Genomic DNA, 20,945 nt, shown 5'->3' on the forward strand with positions numbered 1-20,945 from the left:
ATTAGTCAACTAAATGTATTTCCTAACTTTGGGGAAACTTGTCATTTTCTTGTATATCTACATTTCTGTGGGTTTTTTAGTAGATAATTTTACACTTACGTATCTGTTCGCTTACACTGAATTTGAAATGTAAAATTTTATAAATGTATTTTTCCTCAATTTATTACTACTGCTGTATATGTTAACCGCAACCTGTCCTAAAACAGATTTTTTTTAAAAAAAATACTTCGTTTATGTAAACTATTTCTGTTACATTGATATAAATTATTTCTTTTCACTGTTGCTCATTAAAAATCTTACTGACAGTTTTCTAGACCCTATGAAATCTTTGTTGTTATTCCTTACTGGAAAATGGGGTAACCTCTTCTACCTGTGTGAAGTGCAGCTCTTTTTGTCTACACTTGGGGTTTACACTGATGTAACTGGCCATCAATTACTAGAATCCGGGTGAAAGTCCTGATGTACACCAGGCTGATGAGAGGTGTTGAGGACGTGTTGTGTGATGAAATAGCGTAACAGTCAAGTTTCTTTGTTTTCATGAAGTGTTTGCTTATTACTTGTTCATAGTTGTTTGTTCTTAAATATAAAGCTTTGTCTATTGATTTTTTTAAATGATGTCTGTTATTGTTTAAAAAGTAAATATAGTTATGCAGAGTGTAGAGAAAATAATGCTGTTAAAACATCCAGTACTCCAAAATCTTGTTTTAGAGATGATGGGTCAGATTTTCAAAAACTTCTCACTACTGGCCTAACTCTGTTTCTCCTGAAGTCAGTGGGAGCAGAGATAGGTCAGTGTGGAGCCATTTTTGAAAATCCCTCACAAAGTATCTTCAGATAAGTGTTATGGAATATCTAAAATAAGAAATGACTTACTTTGTAGAATTATTTTGTGTTACAAATTTACCCTGGCTAAAAAATATACAAAGAAATATAAACACCTATTTTAGTAATGCAGTGTCTTGGAGCAGAACTAGAGAGACAGGGTGAGTGAAATAATAGCTTTTATTGTACCAGCTTCTGTTGGTGAGAGAGACAAACTTTTGAGCTTACACAGAGCTGCTTTTGGTCTGGGAAAGATACTCAGCGTGTCATAGCTAAATACAAGGTGGAGCAGATACATCAGAATTAGAGACTAATAAAACGTGTAGGTACAAAAACTCAAAATAGGATGGGTTTGAATGAAGACAAAGTACTGGTAATCACTGAACTTCAGGCATTTAAAAACAGTTTATTGTTAGTTAGATGTAACAGGGTAGAATTAATGGCAATCAAACAATTGAAGTTTGATTCACTGAGAATTCACTAGAGCCTTATTGCATCTGCACGAGAGGGAAATCCTTGCAACCATGTGGAAACTTAAGTATGGTTCCAAACAAGCACATGATCCCTTCCTCATAGATCTAATGGCATCATCAGAACCTAAAACTCCAAATTTAGAATCCACTCCTGTGTGGTGCTGAGCACTTTTAACTCCTGTTAACTTTCATGAGAGTGAGTTGAGGATGCTCAGCACCTTGATGGACTAGACCTTTGATATCACCTTAGTGCCAAGCAGTCAAGGAAATATTGATGGGTCCAAATTGGTAGCCTCATTGAGATGCAGTGTACTACCATGTAAGGAAAGAGGATTTTGGTCCTGGGCCAGCAGAGGCTGAGAATGCTCTGAAGGCCATGGGTCCTGCTCTGTGGTAGGGCATGCATTGAGAAGTTCTTCCACTGTTAGTGCCTCTTCAGCAAAATCAACAAATCCATGGTTTTCTCCTGAACCTGCAATGGAAAAAAAGTTTCTTGATTGTCCTAAACAAATATGCAGACACTATACTAGATTTAAAAAAATATAATCCCAAATGATGCATGCATTATATTTAATTTACATAAGTACACAGTTTTAATATTAATGAAAACTCAGTACCTCCCTGGGGTCTGATCTGCAACTGACAGAGCAGCTAGGCCAGATTGTTAAAGGTATTTAAGGTGCCTAGAGATGCTGATAGATGCTTAATGGGACTTTCAAAAGTGACATGGCATCTAACTCCCAGATGCCTTAACACTTTTGAAAATCCCACTAGACACCTATCTGCATCTTTAGGTGCCTAAATACCTTCGGCAATCTGGCCCTTAAGAGTCTAATGGGGCTAAATGCAGGTGTAGCAGTTCACCCGTACACTTGGTTGGTTGCAGGATCAGAACCTTGATCCATAACAGCCTGCGTTAGTTAATCTTCAGGGCAGAGTGATAGGTCCATCTCTTCTCCCTGATCTATGTGGAGATGGGAGTAGTTAGAGGTGGATGCGGATTTTGCTACTGGGGTTTATTACTGCGAGAGCAGTTATCTGCAGGAAACTGCTGAAGTTTATGAGGTGTATTTTTAAGCATTTGTCAGTGCTTGTTATCTTCTGTTCAGTGTACTAAGTACTGCACGCTAAGATACCCAGGAGCCAGTTAAGTTCATACCACTGTAGTTATCTGCCCCATCACTTGAAATGCACGTAAGAAAGGTTGTGCTGCACATGCATGTTCAGCTAAGTCCCTCTCCTAGTACAAGGGACATGGTGAACTTATATTTGGGCTATTATATTACTGTATTTCTGTTAGTTATAGTTTTTACATACGTGTAAAGTAAATTGATTTCATTGATTTTTTTTTTTTCATAGTCCCAGCCAAGATCAATGCAAAAATGGTGATGGTAGGGAAGTAAGTAGTGTGTGTGTATATATACTTAATAATCTGAAGTGTTGTTAATAGGTGAACATTTTATTTACCCCCCAAAAATTAAATTGGCTGTGATCCTTTAGCTGCCTCACCCTCCGAATTGAACATAAGGAAGGCTATTACACTTGTAAAGAACATGTAGAGTACATGGTTGCTGACAGTTATACATATCTTAGACTATAAGAAAAATCTAGAGGCAGTGTAAGTATAAAAGAATGAAAATGTATCACATGCTACATGTGTGAATATAAAGTTGTGTGAAAAAAATTTGAGATATTAGTCAAGAAATAATACGTTATCAAAGGGTTAAAGATTTTGGGCTTTTATTCTCTCACTTACACAGGTAAAAATCAGGAGTGACTCCACTGAAGTTAGTGAAGTTATACCAGCATAAATCCGGTGTGAGAGAAGATGCAGGCCATGTCATGCATCCTGGTACTTAGAAGGAGCACAGCCAAGGTTGCACAGGCATCCTTAATATGACCATTTCCTGACTTTTGAGTGCTTATTCATGCAACCTGAACTTTCTCAACATAGTTTTTGTGAAGAATATTACTGTGAAATGGGTTGTAAACTGAAGCTTTGGTTGTGACACATCTGCTTTTGGCTAAAATTTTCTGTGAGGAGAAACCTTAATCAAATTAAATTAAATTAAATTATCATCGTATTTTTGCCAACATGGGCTTGAAGATTCTAACCAATTAATTCTTCCGAAAAATGTGATGTAAGCTACTCCTCAGTAAGGGGACTATTTTAACATTCAGGTAAACAGATAATCCATTAGGACAACAATATACGTTGTGGCAAGTGCCATCCTAGTTTTTTGTCATTGCTTATTTATAGTCTTTTCATTCCTTTTCCCTCCCGTGGAGCAGTTTCAATCATTCCTCCTGCAATCTTTGTTCTCTTATTCATTGCAATCTGAAAACAAGTAAGAAAGAAGCTCATACGCAGTGTTCCATTCTTGGCCAGTTCTTCCTCTATAGCAAGAAGGCGGTTGTATTTGGTCACCCTTTCTCCACGGGAAAGACCTCCCAGCTTGATAAACCTGGCACCCAGGCCAACAGCCTTAGGACAAAAAAGTGCATTTTTTAAAATTCCACGGTTTAGCAATGGAAGTTGCTTTCTTCCTAGTTATTTAACTTGGTGTCCTAAGGTAAACCCTACTCACAATAATACTTCTCATCTCTCTACATGGGAATAAAACCTTCCTTTAATTAAAGATGTAGTTGGAGTTGCACACTAATCACTGTCATAAGATGAAATTTTATTTGCAAATGCAACGTCAATACAAAGAGACTATCAGAGCTAAGATGTACTATACAAGATTGTTATTACTACTCAGGTATAATTTCAGTAATTCATTTACATTTTTACAAACTAATGCAAGCAAATAGATAATACACACTTTTAAGTATGTTCTCTTTATCCTCCTTCGGCAATTTTCTTGCTTTTTTAAAAAAAAAAAAAGTTCAAAGATTAACTGTCTGTAAAAGGTGACTTTCTAAGGAAAAAAACCTTTTAATAGATTATATGCCTTTCTCAACCACAGACAGCCTTTCTCCTAAATACCAGTTCATGATAAAAGCAATGGTTTAGCAATTCTGCAACTGAACAGCTTTCAATACATACCAGATCTACAAGGCTATCATCAGAAGATTCTCCAGCTGGACTTCCTAATATGGCAATATGTCTTTGACCTATATAATAAGAGATTTTAGCCTTCATTAGTAAATGTTTTATATATTTCACAAAAATATAGATTTCACTTTTTATACATTAATTCTTTTGGCTCACTCTGAGGTTAAATACAAATAGGGGAAAGATGGAGTAAATGTCCTCCTGATAGAAAAGAACACAATAATATCAGTTGCAATATAATACCTGTCTGAATTTTTATTATTTCTCCTTTTACCTTGCTAAATCTATTTCCTTTCAGCCTGGCTAAGGTGACACCTAACATCTGTGCTCTAATTCTTATAACTACACCTCTACCTCGATATAATGCTGTCCTCGAGCACCAAAAAATCTTACCGTGTTATATTAAACTTGCTTTGATCCACTAGAGTGCGCAGCCCCTCCTTCCCTCTCCCCCGGAGCACTGCTTTACCGCGTTATAGCCAAATTTGTGTTATATCAAGTCACATTATATCGAGGTAGAGGTGTACTCCAGGCTAAGTTGATCATTCTGGCAATGTATTCCAGATGGTAGAATAGGGTTCTAGGTACTGTATTCTAATTCTAAATGTATTCTCTAGCATAGCACAAGTGATTTCTCTTCACTGTGAAGAAGAGCCCTCCCACCTGGTGTGATTTAAATCCTAAAGTTCACTATTCATTGATTTTTGACATGGTGGTTTTTCATTTTGTTTTATTTTAGGGAGGAGGCGAACAGTTAGATATATGCAAATATATCCATTTATAAAGTCTCTGGGAACATATAAAGAACAAAATAAGATATTGACAAATGTAACCCCCCACAAGTATTACGTACAGTAACAACCAAGGGTCAATAAAAAGAATCCTTAATTTAGTTGTCTAGATTACATTTGTGGACTAATCTGGTTTTGTTTGTTTGTTACAGGTAACATTTCAGCTTCCTCCAGTTCAGCTTTTGTTTGTTTGTTTGTTTGTTTGTTTTTTCTGGTGTCTGAATATATAAAGTTTAGCCATAGCTTGAAAAATACATACACATTCAAGACATGCACGGTATCACTCAGGTACATTTGAAGCACTAGAACATATTATAAGGATTTCTTAAATATTTTCAGAATATATGAACCCTTTACATATATTTGGTAATCAAGCCATGAGTTTTAATTTCTTTTAACAAGCACATCCTAAACTGTCAACTGCTGTATTTAAATGTGAAATATTACATATTTATAGATTGCATAAGTGTAGCTGTCTTATGTATTCATTATAGGGTTTTGAAATTCACACTTTTCCACTACTCACCTTCTAGAAGTCGGGTAAGTTCTGTGAGGTCAGATATCTTGGTTTGATTTGTATATTTTATTATAAGACCACTGCATTTTGGTACGTTTATATTTTGATCCTCCACAAGTTTAGAAATACTTTTGGCTGCATCTTCTGCAATCAAATAACATCTGGAACCAACAGCATTACATATATTGCTCCATTGCTGGCCATCCTGGGTAAACAGTAAAGTAAATGATTAGTTGTTTAAAGGACAACTTTAGGAAAACAATCAAAATGTTGAGGGGGGAAAATAAGGTGTGGGAGGGCACAGGGAACACCAACCATGAAATCGTGACCTCACTAAAGTTGATGGCAAAACAGCCATTGACTTCAGTGGGACCATGATTTCGCCCCAGGGCTATCATTCACACAGAGAAATTATTTTTATTAGCAGACACTGATCAAATATATCACTGGCATTTTGTTTGGCTGTAGGGATTTTGCTAAAGGCAAGAAGAGAGCTAGTCACAGATAAAAAGCATCAGCTCTCTCCTGCAGACTTGGTTAAAAGAAAACTAATGGAATATAAAATAGTTTCCAGTCACTTGACCCAATATAAAATATGGTTAAATAGCTAGAAATTATTTATTTTAAAATCCCTATCTCATTTAAATATGAAATAGTGAAACAGGAAGTAGCCATTTAATCAGCCTGATGACATGTATCAAGACAGGAAGATAAGAGCTGCAGGCAGACTGAGAGAGAACAGCAAATAAAGTTTGCCTTTTTTCTGTTCACAAATTATCTGTGAATAGATTGTAAAATTCTCAGATGTATTTGAGATTTGTGAATTTCCTCAGTTCATAATTCTTGCTTTACCAATCACACACAATCTGTATCTGTAATTAGAAATTTGCACTGTGTAGGGCTCCAGTTCAGCAAAGCATTTGAGCACATGCTTAAGTCACATTGAAGTTAATGGCACTTAAGCACATGCCTAAAGCTGAGCACTCACTAACGTGTTTTGCTGTATAAGAATGGACGGATGAAATAGGTCCAGATTAGTGATATTTCTAAAATGCTCAAATGTTTGTGGCAAAGCTGTGCTGTGAATAAGCTTTGTCATTTGTTTTTGTTAAATACTGAACTATTGTAAGCTGTTCCATACTCAATTTTTGATATTCTGGCAGATTTCTACACTGAAAGCACATAACTTCATCACAGCAGCTGTCAGGGGAAGTTGGAAGTTTGGGCAGCTAAGGAACAATCTGGGCTTCCGGCACCTCAGGAAGGGCGTGAGTCAGTTTAGAACTGTGAGAGAAGCAAAGCTAGCTATAAATTTCTGCTAGGATGATCAGCAATTAAATTGTTTTAAACTTTCATATTCAAATGGTCACCTTTAGGTTTCAGAGTTAACAACTCATTGAGATGAATGGGGAAGTTCACTCCTCTCAGAGCTATTGTTTCAGGTTATGAGCGGATTACGAAAGACAACATTGCATTGGTTTACCCTTGGTTCACATTTGTAAGGTTTTCTTTATAAGCATGAAGGCTAGAAAGATGCGTTGTTTTTAAATGAAAGCTTAGGGATTTGGTGCACAGTTCTTTTCCAAGGGATAGATTCCACATTAAATGATGTGGCTGCAGTACTGTGGAAAATATATTTACATGGCTATAGTTGGGTTTTTGTCTTTTTGAAATATGGCAAACCTAAATATTAACATCACTGGAAACAATGATAAAACCATTGATATTTAAATTTATAAAATCTGTCCCTTTCATCCATATACATGTATCTTAATATCATATTTAATATTGTTCTACTTAATTATGATTTATTAATTGGCCACATCCATTTATCTCTTCTAATTTTGATTTTATTGGTAGTTAAATCTAATGTTAATATACTCCAGTTAATTCTATGTGGTTCTACCACTCCTTTTAACTCTGTTGAGCAGCACTGTCAAATATAGGTTTATACTGCAGTGTGAGTGTAAATGTTGGTGCAATAGTTTCATAGCAACTTATTTCATTACTAAATGATTCTTAGGAATACAGTTATGTCTAAATCTTTTTTCCTGCTGCACAAGTAGTTTTTCATTTTTGCAATGTATCTAAAATACAATATGAGCACCTAAGAAAGGATGTGTAATTGAAATGAGAGTGGCTTAGCAAGTTGAATCTGCCAGAACTTCATTTTCATTTAATTCTTTAAAACACATTACGTATTGTATATCTGCATTATACTCACACTAATCAGGATTAATTTCTGTCAAGTGTCATGTCAAATGTTTATAAAGTAAGGGCCATTATCGCCAGTTAGTGGACATGTGAATAAAGTCTGACATAAATTTTCATTGTGTGTGTCTCCAAGAGAGTGAAAAATGCCACTTTTTCCTTATGGTTTTAAGTTTTGGTAAACACATGCAAACTCAGTGAAATTCTCCCCATGGTTCCTGATGAGTACACAAGGCCTGTGCAGAGAGCTAACATACAGCCTATGCATCACATTTGTATAACTTAAGCTCTCAGTATGGGGATTAAGTAGGATATAGGTGGTGTATAAATGGTGTACTGGCCCTCTGGATAGGAGTGAATTTCACCCATGAGTGTTTATGTATCACTTCTTATTTCCTTTAGAAAATATATTTCCCAGAGCATAATCTAAAAGCTTTCAAAATATCTCTGTCTTACCTCTTTCCTCAGGGGATCTATTAATGCAATAATTGAGGGGTATTTATTAATTAGGTCCACATACATATTGATCATTTCATCAGGACTCTTGAGTGTTCCAGTCAGTATTTCATATTTTCCTTTGGTCTAAAAACATAAGTTAAATGTGTAAAGGAAAAAAATGGTAGCAATTTTGTGGTAAACAATTTCCACTGCAGTCATGCAGATCCAGTGGCCATAAAACCCTCCTGAGGTGAGTGCAGGGTACACAGCCCTTATTTCAGTCCAGAGACCATTAGCTATTTACTCAGGCTTTGTGCGAGGTGCATGGAGTTTACCTCATGCTATTTTTATGTCCTAGGCAGTGTTGCCAACTCTCCTGATTTTATTGTGAGCTTTACACTGTTTGGCATTTTTCTGAAAGCCTCTGCTGCTGAATAAGACACTGCACAAAAACTTCTTTTTTTTTCTTTTTCTTTTTTTTTCGTGAAAAAAGTTTCTAGCCCTAATGGGTGCAGAAAAAAGCTTGAGAACATGAACTGAGTGCACACTAAAGGCTCAGAAACCAGAGGGCAAGAAAAAGAAGCAAAATACATTGTTTTTATGCCACACTTATGATTTGTGGGACCTGACTCATGATTTTGGCACACCTGAGGTTGGCAACACTGTCTAGGTAGTGGTAGAATTAATGGCAGAATGACAAACTACAGGAGAAGTTTTGGCTTTCATCACTTTCACACACCATTAATGTTATGACAGTTCCCATTATTTAATCATTTAAGGTTCTGTTCATTTTAAAATAGGATTTCTGGGTGTGCCAAATTGACCTCAGTTGCCATGGTTTCTGTTACACACCATAAGCATCTTATAAAATGTCTGATATTAAAAATGAAGGGTTTCTGTCACTGAAAGCAAAACATTAAAAAACTCATTAAATACTAAGCCAGACAGAACAGGTATTTGAGTACATCTACACTGCAAGAAAAACAAAAACAAAAAACCTGCAGCAATGAGTCTGAGACTGGGTCAATTAACTTGAGTTCACAGGGCTTGTGCTACGGGACTAAAAATAGCACTGAAGACATTCTTGCTCAGGCTGGAGCCTGGTTCTGAGTCTCACCCCCCTCACTGGCTCTCAGAGCTCAGGCTTCAGACCCAGCAGGAACACCTAGACTGCTATTTTTACCCTGTAGCAGGAGCCCACATCTGAAGACTTCCAGCTGCAAGTGTTTTTTTTCGTTTTTACAGAGTAGATTGTACCCTACACTTGATGTGTGTATAGTGTTAAAGCATAACAGGTGTAGTACAATAAAATACAGGGTCCGGGGGCGGGGGGGAATAGTGTGAATGGATTACAGCAGGAATCCATTACTTTGCAGAATATGAAGATATTTAGACATTTAAAGACAAAGTGGGTGGTGGAAGCTAGGCATATAATCTGCACACTGGTATGAATGAAGGCTCTTTTGGAAACTTGGACTCACATCTAGTTTAGATCATAAGTGAAATGAATTTGGCTTGCTTGATTTAACTAGTAGTGAATATTTATCCATTAAAGCATTGCTAAATTGACAAGGATTGATCAGAAAAGTCTCAAATAAAGAAAAATAGAAGTAATGCTGGCAAGCACAATTAGCCTTTCAGTGTTTAAATTCTAAAGGCCACACCATGAATAATGGGCCACACCCCACATGAAAAGGGATGGATGACTTAGCCACAACTGTCCCAAGTGTCTCTAAAGCAAGCCACAGCTGCTATGCCAGGTCATATATCAGTGTGCCTTGCTCCACACAAGGTTTTATTCCTGGGTACCCATTCTGTTAGTAGGTATGGGTATGTCTCATCACACTAGCTGTCCCTTCTTCTCCATGTTCATGTGCAGAGAGTCACTACAGAGCTCTGCTGCATAGTACACAAGGGAATGAGACAACTGAGTGGTCTCCCTGAAGCCTGCTTCCCTCCACTCACCCATAACATTTTCTGCTGTCTTGGGTGGTGCACACCACAGGGGGCTACATGTTCAAAGCCTCATGTATCAGGGCAGGGGACTTGTCTTTGTTGTATGTGTGTACACTGCCCAACACAATGCGGTTGTGACATCTATGTGCTACCGCAAAACAAATAAGAAACAATAAGCAATCACTTTAAAATCAGTTAAAGAAGAGATATTAAAAATAACTTACATAGTCCATCAATTCATGAGCAGCACAGTTTATTGCTAACTGTACATCTATTCCTAGTTCCAGACCTAGATTCCTGCAAGCTGTTTGCAGTAAGATCAGAGGTTGTTCTAGACTATCGCACCCTGTAATTAAGCACCCCAAATGGGATATTCTCTTTAAAACTGATGGCTGGAAATAAAACAGAAACAATGTCTGTATTAACATATATGTAGCTACAGGACAGTAGGATTTCAGTCAATCTCAGCTCAGAAAAATATAACGTTCTCCCCTCATAACTGATACTGAAAACCTTATGGACAATACGCTATATAAGGAGAGGTTACCAAAAGCTGGTCCATGGAAGGAAGGCTAGTCTGTGGAACTATGGCTGGTCCCAGGGTTCTGGATCACCTGTTTCCAGCTGCTATAGTTCATTAAAAGAACACCAAAATACTGTAAAAGCTCTCTTAATATTGCCTTTCCACATAAGCAAATTTTGTAGTTGCCGAAAGTCTGCTATGAAATTACAAATGGAAGTTGGTCTTCACATCTGTGATTGCCTTGTGGATCCTCTCCACAGCGATCTCCATTAAGAAGTGGTGCATGCTATGAAAAAGTTTTCCTTGCTGTAGATTATGCCTTTTCCACACAACTATTTCCTTTTCCTTCCAACTGTCATTTAAATTTTAAACTCACTTCCCACTCAGTTATCCTTGTCCGTTACCCCAACACGACACCAATGGAACGTTCAAGAGGCAGTACAGCGCTTTCAAGCCCTCATGAGGAAACAAATTGTTGCAGAAAATATAGCTATGTTATGGTCTTTACCGTGTTGAACATCAGACAAAATGTTTCTCATGTGGGAATATACTAGCCATAAACAGATTTGTACTAAATCAAGTGTTTCAGCTTTGCTTTGGTGCTTAATCAGCTACAAAAATTGTGTTGCTTTATAAACTCTACTGCTATGAATGTTATGTAATAAATGAGTGTTGTAGCTGTGTTAGTCCCAGGATATTAGAGAGACAAGATGGGTGAGGTAATATCTTTTATTGGACTGACATCTGTTGGTGAGACAGACAAGCTTTCGAGCTTACATAGAGCTCTCCTTCAGAGACTTCATAGGACTGTGTCTATATAATAAATGATTCTGTCTTAACAACAGGTGTATGAAATTCAGGCTCTCCTGGCTCTACCCTGATGCAGAACCTTTGTACTACAAATTCATTTGTGAGTGCTCTGTCCCACAATGGAACTTGGACTCCTTCGTGTGCAGTAGCCCCTGCTTATCAGCAGGTTACAGCACATACTACTGAATATACTAGCAAGTACAGCTGAAATTTTAGACTGGTAAACTGATGCTACCACCTAAACAGATTGAGCACAGCTGATTTGAATAACTACAATAGCTGTAGACCTGGGATTCTAAAGAAAGACATCATGACATTGCTAAGGTAACTCAGCAGAACTGGGTTCCACTGAGGAAGAAGTTAGTTGGAAGGTGACAGTGTCTCTGCCTAAACTCAAGAGATCTTGAAGGAATAAGACCCATAAGAAGGAGCAGAAGACTAGCTACAGAGACTGAGTTGGGGACCTTCTCTCAAATATAAAATTTGGAAAGATGGGTACAGTTCAGATTACTTTGAGACAGAGAGTCTTGTACCGGGATGGAAGAAGTGAAAAGGCAATTTATTTGACTCATAGTTATCTACATACAGCATTAAGATAAGAATATGATCCTGGAATGGATAGTGCATGAGTGAAGCAGTCCACCTGAATGCTATCATATTCCCAGAATAAGGCTTAAGTTTGTATTTTCATATGATTTCTCTAAATAGTTTCTTTTCAATTTCTTTATTTTTGCTTCCTCCTGAGGCCTGATCTACATCTAAAACTTATGTTGATCTAGCTATGTCACTAAGAGAAGTAGTTAAACTGACCTAAGCCCCAGTACAGATACTGCTAAGGTTATGTCTATGCTGCAATCAGACACCTGCAAATAGTCTGTGTCAGCCGACTTGGCTCACAGGGACTGGCCTTGCAGGGCTGTTTAGTTGCAGTGTAGATGTTCAGGCTCGGGCTGGAGCCTGAGTTCTCAGGCACTTCAAGTGAGGAGGGCCACAGAGCTCAGGCTCCAGTAGAAGCCCAAACATCCACACTGCAGTTACACAGTCCCTTGGCCTGAGCCCTGCAAGCCTGAGTCAGCTGATGCAGGCCAACCACTGAGTTTTAATTGCAGTGCAAACATACTCTACATTTATGGAAAAATTATTCCATCAACCTAGCTACCACCTCTTGAAAGGATGGATCAACTACAGGGACAGGAGAAAATGTCACTGTAACAAGTGTCTATACCAGGGTAGGCAACCTATGGCACGCATGCCGAAGGCGGCACGTGAGCTGATTTTCAGTGGCCCTCACACTGCCCAGGTCCTGGCCACCAGTCCAGGAGGCTCTGCATTTTAATTTCATTTTAAATGAAGCTTCTTAAACATTTTAAAAACCTTATTTACTTTACATACAACAATAGTTTATATATTACAAACTTGTAGAAAGAGACCTTCTAAAAATGTTTAAATGTATTACTGGCACGCAAAACCTTAAATTAGAGTAAATAAATGAAGACTCGGCACACTTCTGAAAGGTTGCCGACCGACCCCTGGTCAATACTATGAGGCTACCACGTTACAGCTGCAATGCCGAAGCTGTGCTGTTGTACCATATGTAGTGTAGACAAGCCCTTTGACATCCGTCTCTTATTTCATCCTTGTGAACTGTTTAAGTAAAGCAAAAAAGTAGTCTAAAATTCATCTGCCCTAGAAAACAGGCTATGTTTGAACCAGGATGTAACAGGGACTCAGTCTTGAACTGCTATAGGCTAAATGAGTGCCTGCTAGCATTGTGTTATATACAGACACAAAGAAACAAAACATAGAAGTCCCCTATATATGGATGATTTTAATTACTTAAAACAATGTGCTTTTTGATAAAATAGTATATTGACATTTCATTCATTATGAGGATTTATATACTGCACAGGCAACTCTCAAAATACCATTTTACCAACCGCTTCAAGCTAAAAAAGAATTAAACCAAAACACCCTTCTATATTAAGCAAAAGCCCCAAAACTTCAGTATAACAATCCTCACCCCAAAATCCATTGCTATTTTAATAGCTTTGATTTTAATTGTTTATAATACCTAAATATAAGCTTGACAATACAATTTTCTACTACTTTCAGAGGGGTGTGGTAAATCAAAGGTAGAGTGGTTTCCCAGGTAGTTCTGCTGCCAGGGATAGGAAGCAACACACAGGGACAATCTTTACATGCAATTGTCTCAGTAATCTATGTAGTGAGAGGGTCATGCTCTCTGACTTCTCACTGGCCTCCCAAATCCCTCCCCTATGCACATGATGCATCGGGGTCTCCATGTGATAAACCATGTGGAGTACCCCCTCATGTTTTTTGGGGGGGAGAGGGGACAGGGTTAGCTAATAGAATCCAAAAAACACTTCCTATTAGATTATACAAAATGTGTCCTATCTGGAATCTAGAAGTCTTGACTTTGACCTTTTAAAGAGGCCACTGTCAATGAACATTTCAGAACTTAGAATGTTTGGGCTTCCTGTTGTTCATAATAATCCTCTGGAAGCTTAAAACTAAAATCTGTTTTCTTACCGGAGCTTTTTTCACTGCACTACGCGCGCTGCCTTTTTTACTATCTGTTAGCTGAGGGCTGGACTGTTGGCATTGAAGAAAAGCAATGAAGCAGTTTTGTTTGGGAAAATCCAAGAATTACATAATTATTTCAGGGAGAGAAAAGAGAAAAAAAAAGAGTTGATCAACTTTGATCTCATAACATTAAGTGTACTCCTTTAGGTTAGAAAACATTAATTTGGAAAACACAGAAGAGGAGTATTCTGTGTACAATACAAAGTAATGATGTTGTTTTATTATCACACAATAACTCATCTCCAAATGTTCATTTCAATGAAGAATGTGCATTGCTGCTTTTTCCAGAGAATTTTCACTTTCTGTGCCAACTGCATATGTGCTCCCAAAAGTGTGGATCTGGACTGACTATGCGCATGAAGAATAACTAGGGTCCCAATCCTGAAAAAATGTATGCACACACTTAACTTTACACTTTGTCAATAATCCTACTGACTTCAGTAGAACTATTTTGTGTGTAAAGTTAAAGGTATCTTTGCAGGATCAGGGTAATTTCTTTTATATTGTACTTATCCTGGAAAGTGGTTCCTTCTTAGTGCAGTGTTTTTGTAAGGATAATGGAATAGCTGGTTATCTTGTGTTTGTGAAAATGTTCCATTCTACATTTCTGATTAAAGTTCAGTGTCACCAAACGGGGTGTGGGGTGTGTGTGTGAGAGAGAGAGATGGCAAAATACATTGTTAACACACTTAAGGTTGCGTGGCTCATGTCCTTTCCAGAACGTCAAGCGCAGTGAAACTAAAACTTCTGAAAACCAGGAAATACAGAGTTAAGATAAATGCCCCCTATAGCTGACAATAACAACTGAAAATTATCTGCATGCACTTCAACTGCATTCACTGTGTTCTGCAGCTGTACTAAGTGGTGGAGGAATAAAATGGAGTAGCTTGGAAGAGCTGTGATTTTTATATGGAGAGATCTGGGTCTGAGTCCCCTCATGTATGTTATCAAAGCAGAGAGGTTTATGGGTAACTTGAGGTTCCAATCTGCATCATTTCAATACAGAATTGTGTAGGTTATGTCAGTAGCAGGGCAGTGGAGTCTTCTTGCCATGGGTATTGACAGTAGAAAGGTGAGATATGAAAGAACTCTGTGGGTTTAATGTTGGATGGGGAAAGTATAGGTTTAGGTGGTATCTTATGTGCAAGTGTGAAGAAGCTGTAAAAGGGTGGGAAGCGATTTGTTAAATTTGACAAGTGTGATACACTGTCAGGGGAGTAGGCTGTGTGTTTGAGCATAGGGCAAGTCGAGGTAGCACTTGGGAGTGTGTGTATTATGGGCACCACTCAGAGAGAGTAGAGTTAAGGTTGCATCAGCATTTACCTGAACTCTTATTTACCGGCTTTCAGACATTTGAGTTTTGCTGAGCTCAATGTTCTGGAAGTGCATGAGATATCATCAGGCAATAAACTTCATTAACGCAAGGAAAAATGTTTGTTGGTAGATGTTTGTGTTCATTCAGACAGTTATAGTTTTCACCTAGATTTGTAATCGATATGCTTCTGTGGCTAGGTAATAATTAAAAAACCCTAGCTTTATATGGTGCTTTCCATCAGTAGACCTCAAAGAAATTTATGTCATTATCCCCATTTCACAGATGGGAAATTGAGACACTGAGAGGTGAAATGACTTGCCAACAGTCTCCCAGCAGGCCAGTGGCAGAGCTAGTAATAGTCCCAGTCCAGTAGTCTTCCCACTAGGTCACATAGTTGCAATGTGATTCCTCATAGCTCCTCCCCGATTCCATATATTTTATTGTCATGGAATAGGGATAATATTGTGCTTTGAAATGTTTGCAATGTGTAGTTGTTACCAGGGCCAGTCACAGAAAACTCATCCATGGTCTATGTTCCCAAACCTTGATAGTTTTAATGCATGGTGGTTACAATAACTTTAAGAGTTTGAGAGACCTGTGTGTTTCACTCATTCTCCACCCTTTATCCCACCATTCCTCACAACATAAAGCCCCTCCTTCAATATTTCCAGCTTCCCATCCGATCTCATTAACCCATTAGTTGGCACTTCAGAAGCCAGAAGTTGCTCCTTGCTTTCTCTGCTCTGTGCTGCTGCATGCACATATCACAGGCAGCAGCTTACTGGAAGGTGGCACATCACCTTAGTTATATAGCCCAAGCTGCACTAAGCTAGGCTCTCAAACCTATTACCCATCCCAAGCTGGGATTCTGCCCCTGCTTCAGTCAAGCTTCCCCAGCCATGCCCCAAGTCCACCCACTCCAACCCTCCTCCAAACTGGGCTCCCTCCACCACACGCTCTGGCTAGCCCTTCCCATCCCCGCCCACTCCACACAGAGGTGATATGTATCTTAACTACTCATTTTCGGGATTCCAGGGAGAGGGGCTCAGACACCCAAAGACGAGCAGGGTCCCCCAGATCCCAGAATATACAGCCAGCAACGGTGTAGAGCTGAGGTGCAGAGCTCCACCATAATCCAACATGTACACAAAAGGACTGACAAACCCCCAGTTCCCTAAACCCCCAACTTCCTCTGCTACCCCTCATATTCTACAACCCCACCTGTCTTTTCTCTTCCCACTCTCTCAGTTCTGACCCTCTCCTCTTGAGTTGAGCCCCCAAGCCCTCTTCCCTTCCCTCCACTCATTTCCATTTCTCTCTCCTCCCCATAATACCCCCATCCCTCACAGCAGACCCAACCCTCTCTTCCCTTGTTACCATTTACTCTTGCACCCGTCACCCCTTCCCTCCCAGTGAGCATTCACATTTGTAATTTATTTTCTTTTAAAAAAAATAGTTACAGCACCTTCTGAGTACTCTGCTACACTTAGATTACATAGCTCAAAAACACCCTTGATGTTTATCTTACCCCTTTGCTTACAGGATCCAGCAATCTCACCATTTGTTTCTGAATCTCGAGAAGCCTTTCAATACCCTTTAAATTAAATAACAATAGTCATCCAAAACAGAACTATTATTTTGGATTAAGAATGTAAATAAAAACATGAAAAAAAATTCTTTTATTTAAAAAAAAAAAGTAGATCATGATGCCCACATTCCAGTGGAACTTTTTATTCTGTAGGTCCGATTAGCATACACAAAAATCACAAACTATCCATGCCCTTCTGATTTGGTCAAGCTTCTCCAGTGTTAGAGGGCCACTAGCACTGGTGCTAGAACCAATGATTCCTTGTCTTGCTGAATGGGAGTAGGCAGAACTCTAAGAAGAACCGTACTTGAATTAACAACCAGCAGCCACATTGGTCTGCCCCCTTAAGAGCTAAGAGGAGGGGAAAAGCTAGATGACTGCCCCAAAACTCAAAAAGTGATGCAGGCACCAGGAAAGAAGGCTACCTGACTATGCTCCACCCCCATATAACTTCAGCTAAGGGGATGTGCTGAGAGAAAGAGTCCCCAGTGGATAGGATTACAAGCTTGTTCAGGTGATGGAATTCAGGGATCAAATATCATCTGTATATCTGCCCATGCCTACTAATCAGCACTTCCCTAGACCTATTTATGTAAGGGCTTGTCTATACAGGGATACTCTGGTAAATTAATCTGAATTAAGTTTTAAAGTGGATTAGTTAAACTGCATGAAACCCATGGGTGGACGCTCTTATTCAGAATGAAAATGGTCTTAATTTGCTTTAGAGTAATTCACTTTCTGAATCAAAGTGTCCATCCAGGGTTTTAATACAGTTTAACTAACCTACTTTAAATTCACACTTTTAGTTAATTTGGATTAATTTTTCTGAATGTCTTTTTGTAGACAAGTCCTATGAGATTAGCATCTAAGCACTTCAGAAATACTTATGTATTTATCTTCCACAACTCTGTGAAGTAGGAAAGTATTGTGATCTCCATTTTACAACCAAGGAATGGAGGCACAAAGAGGTTAAACTCACAGAGGAAGGTTGTGACAGTCAGAAAATAAACCCGAATCTTGAATCATAGTCTACTACTTAACCACAAGACCATCCTTCCTCTTCACAACTGAATAGGGAAAAGATTAGCCCTCCCCCTTCATAAATCCTATGCCTTCATATTATGTTAATCATGCCTACACAGGTGCACTAGTGGAGGCAGAGGCCACAGTCAATAACATAACTACACAGAGGGCACACTATGCTTGCTACTGCATGTTGTAGCAAAGAATCTCTTGTTGCTCCTCTCTCAAGTACTCAGGAGGCAATAGGTTATGGTGACAATTATAAACAACAAGAGTAAAGCTTAGCTACTTTGTTCAGGTCATTGGCGTACAAAACAGAAAGTACAGCTTTAATGTAGGCATCTTGTGCAGATATATTCTTTAATGCCAATACTGTTAAGCAAGTAAGGTGTTGACCCAGCCTGCCCTTATCTACCCTTCCTGGCCTTTAATGGGTTTCTGTTCTTCTTTGCTTTCCCTTCTACATAGTTCCATTTTAAAAACAATTTGTTGGTAAAGATTTTTATATCTTATTGTGTACTTTTCTTGGAGTCATCCTCTGACTGTGTGCTAGGCACTGAATGATATGATTTATTACTTATGAATGGCAAGTTTCATTTTATACAAGCCTATTATGCTTCCATTTTATTACAAAACTCTGCTGCTGCTTTTAATTGAATTGATTCCTGTGATCCACTAGACACACATACTTTATATTTGGAGATCTGCAATATAAAACATTCCATATTCTAACTATTCAGTTCTGCAGTAACATTTTGTTAAAGGAACTTTGCCCTCACCCCTAAACAGAAATAAGTAATCACTTTCTCAGGACTGTATCTAAAAGGTATGAGGTCAATAAATTATGATGTCATACAATTCAAGTGAAAATAGTAGCATACAGTACTTGTTTAACTGTTAACTCTGCGGGTGGTACGAGCATCACTTCTTTCATTAATTTCAGTTTTCCAGATGACGATTTTCCACAGCTCAACAGACTGACCATTGGCAGCGGCATAGTCAACTCCTTAGGCAAATCCTGAAATTGAGAAAGCCATGTGAAAATAAGACTGTTTAACTTATTGTTTAACCAAGTGTTTTCTTTTTTATTTTCACTACAGATCTGATCCAAAGCCCAATGAAGTGAGTGGAAAGATTCCCTCCATTGACCTTAATGAGTTTTGGGTTATGTCATATAAGTAGTCATCTGACAATGGATATCAAACTATACAGCTTTTCACTGAACATTCCTGAAGTACACAACTCTGGAACAGTGACTACAGCTGAAACAAAATAAAAATATATATATATTGACAATTACCTGATCATGTTTCATCAATGCAAGACGTAGGTACAAAGGTATGTTGTTAATGGTGGCGCCAGTTTTAGCAACCGCAAGTGATAATCCTCCAATGGCTATGCTGCCACAGAGCAGTGGTTCGATAGGTTCTGCAGGTGAGATTGGTTTCTCTGCAACAGAACTCTTCTTCCCTAATGTGATTAAGAATATTTATGAAATGTTTTCTTGGTTTAAAATTCAGTTGTGTACCTACAATATCAGCATCCTACAAATAAGTAAAATATTGCCATTTAAATGTTATGCATATTAACTGATGTACTAATACAATCTTAAGTATTAATCTGATGTGTATTTCAATTAATCAATGCATTTTTGTTGTATCTTGCAGCTCTCATCACTTGGGATTATCTTGATCTGCAACTGCACAATGCATTCTACCTCCTTTCTGATTTTAAATTCGCTTGCTTTTAACCACTGATCTCTATATCTTATCTTTTACCCTTCTCTGTATTTAGATGCAATAATCTGGTCTTTCAAGCTCCATACACAAAGCATGTTTTGCATATTCTTTATTTGTTGTAAACCTCATCCCTCCCTTCCCTTCTTGTTCTCATCATTTTCTGCATTTATCTAGTTTACATTACAAGCTCACTGAGACAAAGTGCACCTTCTGTTTTCTGCTAAGCAACATTAAGTAGAAGAATAAAGCACCCTTAAACCATGACCTGAAGGGACCAAATTTTCAAGTGTTCAACACTCACAATTTGGGCTAAATTTATCAAAAGTGCTCAGCATCCAACGTATCTCCTTTGAAAATCTTATTTATTTTGGTTCCTAAATACATGCTCTTTTGAAAATCTAACCCTTCATACAAGAATCACAGAGCAATTTTCAGTAACAAAATACATATGCAACAGAGTGCGTTTATAGTATTGTAAGTGAAGATTCACCAAAATAGGACCTGAACTACATTTACAGCATGTGATAGATTCTACACCATTTATACCTACAGGGTAAAGAGTAGCACAAATAGGGACGCAGTAAGTGAATGATCAAAAGCTAAAGCAAAGAGTTGTTTTGTTCTCCAAATATTCTTTGTAGGAAACTGCCTTTTGTGCCACATGCAACCAGACAGAGTACATTCTAAAACCAGCTAGTGGCAGTTGAGTATCTGCTGTTGCTTCACTGTCAGTCAGTAGCCATATCCACTGACTTCTAATAGCCAAAACTGGCTTAAATAAGCGTAAATTTTTCAATTTTTACATTCAGCAAGAAATCAATGATAACTATTGAAACTAAGTCAATGACAGTTGGGTATCAAAACCCACTAAAACTATTGTGTGAAGCAAAAGATGACATCTGAGAATGGACATAACTGTGGATAGCATATCTAATAATCTAAGTTGAAAAGTAGATGTATATTTGTATTAATGTGCACATCTATAACACAATATCAAGAAATTACACTGATCTTACAAGATAAGAAGACACTAACAAGATAAACATGATGAGGCAGCAGCAGCAGAGGTGATGGCTC

The 20,945-nt window shown here is 38.1% G+C and overlaps 1 protein-coding gene across 2 annotated transcripts in view; it reads right to left on the reverse strand.

Moving 5' to 3' along the window:
- Nucleotides 1–1,010: 1,010 nt before the first annotated feature.
- Nucleotides 1,011–20,945, reverse strand: part of ENO4 (enolase 4) — a 32,692-nt gene continuing 12,757 nt past the window's right edge. The window contains exons 5-13 of one of the 2 annotated variants that reach the window (XM_032780797.2): nt 19,430–19,599; nt 19,016–19,147; nt 17,047–17,112; nt 10,491–10,658; nt 8,329–8,454; nt 5,671–5,866; nt 4,345–4,412; nt 3,663–3,780; nt 1,011–1,767 (exon numbers count right to left, since the gene is read on the reverse strand). In XM_032780797.2, the coding sequence (XP_032636688.1) occupies nt 1,556–1,767; nt 3,663–3,780; nt 4,345–4,412; nt 5,671–5,866; nt 8,329–8,454; nt 10,491–10,658; nt 17,047–17,112; nt 19,016–19,147; nt 19,430–19,599 (1,256 nt within the window). In that variant the 3' untranslated portion in view covers nt 1,011–1,555. The remainder of the gene's footprint in view (nt 1,768–3,662; nt 3,781–4,344; nt 4,413–5,670; nt 5,867–8,328; nt 8,455–10,490; nt 10,659–17,046; nt 17,113–19,015; nt 19,148–19,429; nt 19,600–20,945) is intronic. The other variant, XM_032780798.2, reaches the window with a different exon arrangement.

Source organism: Chelonoidis abingdonii, chromosome 15 (genome assembly GCF_003597395.2).
Source record: "Chelonoidis abingdonii isolate Lonesome George chromosome 15, CheloAbing_2.0, whole genome shotgun sequence".
NCBI lineage: Eukaryota > Metazoa > Chordata > Testudines > Testudinidae > Chelonoidis > Chelonoidis abingdonii.